Raw genomic sequence first — 11,412 nt, 5'->3', positions numbered from 1 at the left:
GATAAGTCATTGTAAAGTTTTCTATAAGTGTTAACTCACAGAGTTCTCTATAACCATAATTTTAGACTTATAAATAACTCAGAACTGAAATAATTTAATCAAATAGATTATTTTAGTAAAATACTTTTGACAAAATTATTCTGATTTATTTTCATTTACTCAAATAAAACTTGGAAACAATTCAGTCCATTTTTGGACAAACTGAGTATTTATTTGACATCTCGATAAGTTAATATTTAGTTCTCTAAAAGAGTAAATTAAAATGACTTCTCGATATGTAATTCACTTTGAAAATGACTTCTCGATAAGTATACTCTAAACGTCTATTTTTGACTTCTCGATAAGTCATATGCTTTTACTATAAATATCCTGACATCTCGATACACATATACTTACACCTTCGAGAACTCTAAGTGACCTAATTTTTTCAATTCCAAACTGATTTCTCTCTCATTTCAAACTTGTTTTCACTAATTTTTCTTACCCATTCACTCTTACTCAACAATGATAGAGCTGTAATCCCAGAGAAAGGAACCAACTACACCGCTTTCACTGATGCTAACCAAGCCCCTGATAGTTTCAAGGGGTTTGTGAAATTCTTGTCTAAATCCTATCTTGCAGGTGCTTTAACTGCTCACCCAGTCCTCACTACACCATAGAATGGCTATGGCAACCACAAAAATTTATTGCCTTATGGGTTATTTATGTTGCGGTAGAATTTTTGGCAACAAATATACAAATTTTTGGCATTGCATCCGCTAGTGATGCAATAGAGGTCATATAGCAACATTTTAAGGCATGTATAGCAACAACAAAACATTATTAAAATAAACCATATATAGCAACAAAATGTAATTTACAGCAATGCACTTAAATCATTGCAATAGCTGTGTTTTTCTGCTAAAGAACCGCCTTATGAGAACATTAATTAGTCTAATTGCAATGAAATTTAAGGCCAAATTTAACCAATATTGCAATAGTTTTGAACCAATTGCAATATTTTATAGCTGATGTAATTGTAAAATGGCAACATATTTGGACACAATTGCAACAGTTTTTTTTAAAAAAATCATTAGGATATGACTGTAAATAGACTAAGCCAAGCATTTTTTATGCAAAAAATCCAAGCATCAATTTCATTTCATAACCATTAAAAACCATTCAAAAGCTCTGGTTATTCCAACATTGTCATACAAATAATTCAAAATATAACTCAATATAAAATCGCAAATAGCTACATTAAATTAACTAATAAACAAAACTTCTAGTAATCTTCATTTAGCTTCTTCGCTGCCAAATATAATTCACTTTCCAAACTATTAAATGCCCTGTCAAGTACATCGGGAGATATCTAATTTCTTGACCAGCACTTCTTGCCTGCTTCTGGTGGTACCACGGCTGTCAGGCCCTAATGATTGGAAGCTCTAGAGAGTTTAAAATATTTATAACATTCTTCTCCATTCTCAGAATCATCATCATCTCATTCTTCCTACGGAGATTTCTTCAGCTGTTCCAGATTAAGAAAGTACAACAGATATAAATAGGGGCCAATATATATAGCTAATGACAAGTGAAAAGTATTACAAATGTGTTTCTTGGAGTTGTAGCAAAATCTATGTCTTCAAAATTATATGAAATATAAGTCAAGCTTATTATATCCAAAAATATTATTTATACTACAGGTATTTTTTGTGTTATTAATCTTATGCTTAATTTAATTAAAATATTATATAAAAGCATTCCGACGAATATTACAAATATTAGTAATCCTATACAGGATATTTGATGAAGTATATAAACAAGAAATGATGCTTAGTTTTTGAGTCTAATGTGACCAAAATGATGTGGTTCTTAGTCAAGAAAGCTGGTAAACAAACTTAGCCTGTCGGCATTTAAGGTCCCTAAAACTATCTATACACTACAAATAATATTGGAGGAAGGTGTTCGTTGAGGTAGGTTGTTGAGGACCAAAAATATTCTTGATTTAATTTTGTTTACTAATGCATATCCTATGTTCTTTTCCCAATAAAAATATATTATAGAAAGGTAATCTTATTTTCTCCTCTTCGTCAATATAATCGTCTTCATCAGCAGGAACTTCTACATCAACCTCTTTACTCGCCCAAAGGCGTATACGGAAGCTGATAAACTCAGAGTACTTCTTCACCAATTCTTATAGTAATTTTTTTATTAGAAGACTTAACTTACCCACTATTATTCTTGTCAAAATACTGAAATGCTTTGTATATATGCAGTAATAAATTTTTAGGTAGTCAATTGTGCCATTTTCATTTTCATTAACCTGAAATGCAGCAAGAAGACATAATTGCATCAGTTGTAAGGGAAGATACTCACAATATCTCAGTAAATTTGTTTGACTGAATGCGATTGTTTAGCCACGTAATGAAGTTGATAATACTAACTAGCGGAATCATTAGAAACACCCTGCATAAAAATATAAAAGTTCATTCAATATTCCAGTATATGAAGATAGAAATAGAAGATGATATGTATTATGTATGTACTCACCCAACACCAAAATGTTCAATTTCCCCTATCAAAGAATTAATTTATCAGAAACTTGTAAAGAAAAAGAAATAACTACCTAAGATTTCAAAAATGTGAAAGAAACGAAACTAACCATATATCTGATTGACTATTGAATGAATGAAGAACGGAAGCACCATTAAGAAAATAATTAGGACAACATTAGCTGGCCACCTCCCAAAACGCCACAAATCTCGACATTCATTTAACTTTGAGGTACCATCAGTACAAAGAAATAATATGAAATAGAAAATCTCGTGAATTGTCAAGGCCAAACTCATTGGGAATGCTGGAAAACTTAGAACTTATCATTGTTGACTAATAAAGAGTTGAATCGGAGTGCTTTGATTTTGCAGAGGAGCTCTTACCTCAACAATTTTAGCAGAATCATCTTCAACAACAACACAATTTGTTATCTCATAGACACTTGAATGATTCAGTCCTGGAGCGAGTTTCAAGTAGAATCTTGATGCACCATCAGCTCCCATGAATCTGTTTGGGCGAAATTAAACCATTTTGTATCTAAATTACAAAATCTCAAGGACTCCATATATTTCTTCATTATTAATACATTATTAATATCAATTATAACATAAACAAAATTTACATTAAATAATCACTAAAATCATTAAATCCCGAATTATATAAAAACCCAAATTAAGAAAGTCGTACAAGAAACCATAAGAACATATGAAGCTTATAAGTCCCAAATTATATATAAAAAAACTTATATTAAAATATAAAAACAATGTATTGCTCAAATTTACACCAAATTAAATATAAATACCTAAATTAGGAAAAAAATAAAAGCACTAATTAAGAACAATAACATAGTAACTTAAGAACAAGAAAGAAGATTTGAACATATAAAAACAAACTGATTAAGATTTCCAAAGTAGTAATCTGAAGAGAGAAGAACATCCGTAAATCAATTTGGGGGAAATGGGATTTTTTACCGTTGGCTGCTTAAATCTTCTTCGATGTTGTAGTTTGAATGTCCCCTCTCTCTATCTATCTCCTCGCTCCTTATCTATTTAACTCTCTCTCTCATCTCATCTCTCGTTGTGTGTGTCTGGACATGTCGGCGTGTGTTGTGTTGTGTTATTTTATGTTTTTTTTTATTTTTTGTTTTCTTACTTTGATCAGCCCGACAAAGTATCTTAACTCAAAAAATTTACAAGCCCGCCAATATTTTGGGTCCAAAATTTGAATATATTACAACACTTTGAATAATTCATTGCAATAGAATGTTAATTTTTAACTCCCTCCTATTTTTACACTCCAATTGCAATGTTTTAAAAAATCCTTGCAATATATGAAATATGTTCACTCAACAGCAACATTTTTTACAGAATTTTAAAAATGTGGTTGCCATAGACAATCTATGGTGTAGTGCCTGTACTAGGACGTTCTGCATGAGTTTTGGACAACAGCTGTGGTGAGAACTGTAATGAATGACAACTATTCATCTTTGGTGATAACTTGCACATTGGAGGCCAACAAATAGAGTTCAATGCGCAACATGTGAATGCAGCCTTGGGTCTTCCAACTACAAATCTAGTGGAGGAGCCAACACAGGATGAACTAGATGAGTTCATGGATTTCATCCACTATGGTGGAAGAATTAACCTATCAAGCTTGAACAGAACAAACCTAAGAAATGAATGGTCCTTTATGTTTGATTCCGTAGTAAGGGCCTTCACATGCAGGAAGACATGATATGACAATATTTCAAGTATGGTGCAGAAGCTGGTGTTCTCAATAGCCCACAACGGACACTTGAATGTTGGTCTATTGATCCTGGAAGAAGTTGCAACCAGGCTGACCATGCCCCAAATTTGCTAGAGGTAAGAAAATTTTCTTTTCTAGATTTATTATGTCTACTTTAAATCATAAAGTAACAGACATACATTTATTGAATGGTATAGACAACAGTAAAATAGGCAATTGTAAGCAAGTGTCCAAAATTATATTTGGTTCACTTACTACAAAGAATAAGGTAAATGTGAGTCTGAAAATCACTCCATTCATGATGGAGAGGTTTAAGACTTACCCTTACCCTATGCCTGATATGAGATCAAATGCTCAACCTAGTACAACTATGGTCCCTGAACCTGTAGAAGTTCAAATACATGAAAACCAACAGGGGCCTTCCAAAGTTGAGACCATTTCTTTAAAACAAATAGCAGCTAGGAAGCCAACCACTTCATTCTCTCAAAAGGATGAAGTGAGTAAAGAGAAGAGAAATAAGATAACCCTTACAGTAATGAATGAGAGTAGTGAGGAACAAACACCAATTGAGTCACCTTTGGCGTAAAAAACAAAGAAGGCTAAGAAAACTGATTTGACCACTCAAGCCACCTCTATATCCTCCCAAAAGGATGCAGTTGTACAAATGGGGACAGAAGAGATTCTAGAGATATCCTCTCAAGAGGGTTTTCTATTGAATAAACATTCTCCCCAATGCACCTTGTAAGGAGTCTGCACAGCCAACACTTGAACAAATCCAAGTGTATGGTAGGAGAAATAAGGATGGCATACACAAAGAGAGCACATCCCTTGAAGCTCCCTCATCCATTCAGGGGGAGCTGTCAACACTAAATCCTGAGCTTCAAAATCTTTTATCTAACATTTCTTCTTCCTATACTGAAACACTTGAATCAAGTCCTTAAGTGTTGCCCCAATCAAGTGACTTGGTTCAAGAAACCTTGTTCACCACCCAGAAACCACAATTAGTTGGTGAGAGGCTACATGTTGGGGTAGACCTTGATGACACCAACACAAATATACGGGATTCATCAGTTTTTACTGAAGACCCCATGGAGTTCACAAATGCACCTTCATGCGCAAATCAGTCTTCACAAACTGTTAGGTTTGAGGGTAGTACTCCTGAGGGGGAGCCATCTAAATCCTCTCCAATTCAATTGCAGGTTCCTATTCAAGGAACAACTTCCCTAAAAACCCTGACTGAAATTGCTTTGACAATTGAAGCTGGGAGTATAATTGACAATGATCCTGTCATAGAGGAGGCAAGTATAGCACATTTAAGTAACAGTGTAGTGCAAAACACACAAGGGTTTGAGGCTATTGCAAATGACAGTAGCATAGTCAAATCCCCTCCAATTCAAATGGAGGTGCCCACAACTGGTGAGGAACAACACCATGTCATAAACACAGAGAAATTTGTGAGTCAAACTGTGACTCCTGTCACAGATGGTTCTGACCCTACACTTTAAACCTCAACCTCAACCTCTTAACAACCTCACCATATCTCCCAATGGTTGCATACATCTGAATCTCAACCAACAACTGTGGATGATCTTCTAGAGGATCAGTTGTCTGGACTTGCTCATATCTCTCAACAGCTGCTAAACTCAGATATGTCTAACTAGAATTACCAAGCCATCATGGTCTCATTTCAAACAGATGTCGAAGAACAACAATATAAAATTGTTAATGAAGCTGAACATGATGGAAACTATGATGCTTGGATGAACAAGGACTACAGTCTGGAGATGGTGGATGTTTTGGATAAATTCAGGGAAGATTATCTAACCATTTTGGGAAGCAATGCCAAAGCTCTAACTCTTGGTGAGGTTTATGATGCAATAAATGAAGTCTCTAAAGCTAAACTTAAAGCTTTCCATCTCTTTGGAAAAGCTTTATCAATCAAGTTTACTGGTGATGAAGAAAAAATTATGGGAATGGTGAGAAGAAAGATGGATGAAATAATCCCCTCACATGTGGAGATCAAGAATCAATTCAAAACCTATTTAGAACAAATGTCAATGTATAATCTAAGTGGGGTGGATAAGAGTGTCACACAGCTCAAGGAATCTTTTGTAGCCTTGCATAAGGTAGTTTAAGATCATATAAAAAATTCTAATGACACAAGGTGGAAGTTGGATCAAATGCAACTGCAAAATACACTCCTTCTCCTTTGTTCATTGATGAAATACAGAAGCATGTGCAAGCTTCATTTGGAGCATCTACCTCAACCTCTACTTCAAGCTCCTCTACTCAAGATATTTAAGATCTAAAGGCACATGTTGCTTCTTTAAAGACCTCACTTGCCTCCCTCAATGCTCAAGTTCAGGCTTTGACTTCTCTAGTAAAGAGTCAATAATCAGATATCAAAACCTTGGTGGGCTCTCACAAGCATCTCTAAATGCAGAATTCTGTTGCTTTGGGGGCCATCATGGGGAAGCTCAACATACCATTTCCCTATCTACCTGAAGAAATAAGGCTAGAATTACCAACTCCCCTACTCATGCCTGTCACCAACACTAGTGGGGATATTATGACTAGGATTCAACAATCCAGGGATGCCAAAGCTAAGTCCAAATAGCCTATTCAGGTTGGTCAAAGCTCTTCAAGTGCTCAAGTTGAGGTTAGAAAAGTGATAGGGAATAAATTAAATCCTGAGTATGTAATTAATGTTGCATTAGTTATATCAAAATTGGGCTGAAAGTTAGGCCCATTTGAGACGACCCAAAATCCTGAATATTAATTAATTTCGTAATTAATTAATAATGGATAAATCAGTTGATAAGATGAGTCCTAGTGGGGAAATAAATCATTGTAGATTGACCTCCCAGAACCTCGTGGGATAAGGAATCAACTTCCTACTTCCTAGGACTCCAAAGTCCATTCTAATTCTGAGACTTGCCCACAAAGTCTCCTAACCCAAATCCAATTCAAGGACTCCCAACATCTATATAAGGGGCCTTACCCCACATATTAGAACTACATTTTTTGACTTGATCCTTGGCATATAGCAAGGTACGTAGGCATCTTGTTAAGGCAGATCGAGTCGCGAAATAGAAGAGCAGTCAAATCGAGCCTCGAAGCTCACGTTCCCTAGTAATCAACACAACAATTATTATACCTTAGTTTTTGATCCATAACATTAGGCGCCGTCTGTGGGAAAGCACAACAACCATGGCGAGAACATGGAGAGGAACCAGCACCCTAGAAGGAGGAACACCAGCGGGGACAAATCAAATGATTTCGTCAACTATGGAGGTACCTCCGCATTTAACCTATGCCGCCACTCAAGGAAGAGCCCAGGTAGAGGCCAATGAACCTTAACCCCAAGGGACGATTCCCCCAGCTCCTCAAGGTACGAATCCCCAACTTCAACAGCTACATACACCTGTGAATTCTCGACCCATTGGGTATGAGTATTCAACTATTGTGACCACTAACCACCCTTATATGATGCCCCTTTACCCCGAGGTTGGAGGAGGTTGACAAGCTGGACGAAGTGAAGCACGAGCTCGAACACCCCTACATACAAGGTTTGGCTCCTATCCCAGAGGATCAAGAATTTTCTGGTCCTTACACTGAGAGAGACTCCGAATCTTCAGATGATGAAGTGGCCCCAAGAAGGAGACGTGCTGGCAAAGAGCCAATTCCTGATGATAACCAACGTCCTAGGAGCACTCGAGGGGTGAATCCCCAAGAAGTGCAGGAGAGAATCAAGGCTTACGAGGCTGAGATTCAAAGGCTGAAGCGCGACTTGGAGGTGCACCAGGCTCCCAGACTCCCACTACCACCTAGGGGAGATATCCTCCTCCAATCATAGACCTGGATGGTCCGTCACAAAGAAGGGTGTAGTCCCAGGAGCTGATCCAAACAATCTTCTTCCCCTTGGAGATCCTGATGATCCTACTCCACCATTCATTGAAGAGATAATGAATGCCCATATCTCGAGGAAGTTCAAGATGCCCACTATCAAAGCTTATGATGGCACTGGAGATCTTGCTAATCATGTCAGGACATTCTCTAATGCATTTTTGTTACAGCCCGTGAATGACGCTATTAAGTGTCGGGCCTTTCCTCAAACCCTGTCGGGAATGGCTCAAAGATGGTATAGTCGTTTGCCCCAAACTCTATTAGGTCCTTCAGAGAATTAAGTCAGTCTTTTATTAAGCAATTCATCAGCAGGAGAGTGAATGAGAAAAGTTCAGCATCCCTCATGAGCATTGTACAGGGAGCGAAGGAATCTTTGAGAGACTACCTGAATCGTTTCACAAAGGAAGCTTTAAAAGTCCCGGACCTTGATGACAAGGTAGCTATAATAAAAATGCAACAGGGAACTAGGGACAAGTTCTTCAAGATGTCCTTGGCCAAGCACCCTCCTGAAAGCATGTTGCAGCTCCAAGATAAGGCCGGGAAGCACATCAAAGTGGAAGAGAGTATGAAGAAGACCGTAGTAAGTAACGAGCCCACCGGAGGCAAGAAGCGGAAAACTGATCTGGAATATGTCGCTAAGGACAAGTATCCTAGAACGGAGCAAAACCCTGATTCAACCACAAAGAAGGGAGGACATGGGCAAAAATGCACTGAATATGCTAAGCTAAATGCTCATGGAAGCCAGATCTTGATGGAAATCGAGAAAGATCGAGATATTCGTTGGCCTAAACCCTTGAAGGCCGATCCTACCAAACTAGATAAGAGCAAATATTGTAAGTTTCACAAAGATTTTGGTCATGACAACGATTAGTGTAGGCAACTGAAAGACGAAATAGAATTCCTCATTCCGAAAGGAAGATTGAACAAGTACACTGGGGAAGGAGGAGATAGGAATAATAATGGGAGAAAAATTTTTGAAGATTGTAGGAGGGATCAAGATGACCAGGGGAGGAATCCCCAGCCTTGGGGGCCGGTTATAAACACAATTTTTGGAGGACCAACTGCTGCTGAATTATCCAGGAACTCCAGGAAAGCATATACCAGAGAGGTTATACATATTGTTGGGGAAGCCCCGAAGAGGGCCAGGACAGGAGTAACAATGGCATTTGATGATTCTGACTTGGAGGGTGTGAAATTTCCTCATGATGACCCGCTGGTCATAACACCAATAATAGGGAACAACCTGATGAAGAGGGTCCTTGTAGATAATGATGCTTCAGTGGATATCTTGCTCCATGACACCTTTTTAAGGATGGGTTATAATGATTCCCAATTGACCCCAACCGACATGCCGATATATGGATTTACGGGAGTAGAGTGTCCCGTGGAAGGGATAATTAAGTTTCCAACAACCATAGGTCAGGAACCAAGGCAAGCAACGCAGATGTTGGACTCTATGGTGGTGAAGGCTAGTTTAACTTACAATGCTATCATGGGGAGAACAGGGATACATGCCTTCAAGGCAGTCCCTTCTTCCCACCATTCAGTTATGAAGTTTCTAACCCGGAATGGGATTGGAGAAGAGAGAGGAGATCAAAAAATGGCTAGAAGTTGTTATGCTTAGGGCAGATGGAGTTGGGGGGCATGTTCTGCCTATTGAAGATCTGGATATCAGTGAGAATGTTGAGAATAGAGGGAAGCCAGCAGAAGACTTGGTTTCGATTCCTTTAGCTCCCGAGGATCCTGAGAAAGTGACTTTCGTTGGAGCCGCACTAGAGGAGTCCCTTAGAGGGAAGTTGGTGAAATTTCTACAAGAAAATAGTGATGTGTTTGCATGGTCGGCAGCTGATATGCCAGACATAGACCCGGAATTGATTACTCACAAGCTGAATGTGGATCCGAGTTGGATGACAGTTAAGTAAAAGAAAGAAGTTTTGCTCCAGAAAGGCAAGAAGCTATAAAACAGGAAGTAGAGAAGCTTTTAGAGGCTGGTTTCATTGAGGCGATACAATTTATAGAATGGTTAGCGAACCCTGTGATGGTAAAGAAGGCCAATAGAAAATGGAGAATGTGTGTGGACTTCACTGACCTAAATGATGCATGCCCAAAGGATTGTTTCCCATTGCCAAGGATAGATACTTTGATAGATGCTACTGCTGGACATGAGACACTGAGCTTCATGGATGGATTTAGTGGATATAATCAAATCAAGATGCACAAGGATGACATCCCAAAGGTATCATTCATCACTGACTTTGGTGTTTATTGTTATCTTGTTATGGCATTTGGTCTCAAGAATGCAGGAGCCACCTATCAAAGGTTGATAAATAAGATTTTTAAGGATCTTATTGGCAAGACCATGGAAGTTTATGTCGATGACATGTTAGTCAAGAGTCTAGTAAAGACTGACCATATAACCCATTTGAGGGAAGCTTTTGAGGTCCTGAGATACCACAAGATGATGTTAAATCCTACAAAATGTGCTTTTAGAGTAGGATCTGGAAAGTTTTTAGGATTGATGGTCTCCAAGAGAGGAATCGAGGCCAATCCTAATAAAATAAAGGCAATCATGGACATGAAGCCACCAAAAACTATCAAAGATGTTTAGAAGCTCACTGGAAGGGTTGCTGCATTGGGACGATTCATCTCAAAGTCTGGGGACAAGTGCTTATCATTCTTCAAGTCCTTAAAGAAGGTTAAGGATTTTGTATGGAGTGAGGAAAGCTAGAAGGCATTCGAGGAATTAAAGAAATATATGGCTCATGCCCCGTTGTTGGCCAAGCCAGCTCTGAATGAAGTTTTATACTTGTACTTGGTCGTTTCAGAGAATGCCTTGAGCGCTGTATTAGTTAAGGAGGAACTTAAAATCCAGAAACCCGTATACTATGTTAGCAATATTCTACATGGAGCTGAGTTGAATTATTCAACTATTGAGAAGTTTGCTTTAGCCTTGGTAATGGCTTCAAGAAAGTTACGTCCTTATTTTCAGGCTCGTAAGATTGAAGTACTAACAAATCAGCCCTTGAGAAATATTATTCATAATCCCAAGGCTAGTGGGAGGCTGATTAAGCGGACAATAGAGTTAGGAGAATTCGACATCAAATATAAGCCATGAATGGCAATAAAAGCTCAGGCATTGGCTGACTTCATGGTGGAATGTACCATACCCAACTAAGAATTCGGGGGGCAGGAAGATACTATACCTCCAAACACAGAAGGTGATAAAGG

The 11,412-nt window shown here is 38.0% G+C and overlaps 1 protein-coding gene across 1 annotated transcript; it reads right to left on the bottom strand.

Annotated features, from left to right (window-relative positions):
• Window positions 1-1,178: 1,178 nt before the first annotated feature.
• On the bottom strand, window positions 1,179-3,622 carry LOC141664112 (uncharacterized). Its single transcript, XM_074470012.1, has 6 exons — window positions 3,504-3,622; window positions 2,916-3,039; window positions 2,642-2,756; window positions 2,530-2,554; window positions 2,356-2,445; window positions 1,179-1,507 (listed from the first exon to the last, which is right to left on the bottom strand). The coding sequence occupies exons 2-6, from the start codon at window positions 3,033-3,035 to the stop codon at window positions 1,504-1,506; spliced, it is 354 nt and encodes a 117-aa protein (XP_074326113.1). The 5' UTR covers window positions 3,036-3,039; window positions 3,504-3,622; the 3' UTR covers window positions 1,179-1,503.
• Window positions 3,623-11,412: the final 7,790 nt, after the last annotated feature.

This window comes from Apium graveolens, chromosome 6 (genome assembly GCF_009905375.1).
Source record: "Apium graveolens cultivar Ventura chromosome 6, ASM990537v1, whole genome shotgun sequence".
NCBI classification, from domain to species: Eukaryota; Viridiplantae; Streptophyta; class Magnoliopsida; order Apiales; family Apiaceae; genus Apium; species Apium graveolens.
The sequence above is the reverse complement of the archived record's forward strand: the minus strand, read 5'-3'. Positions and strand labels throughout refer to the sequence as shown.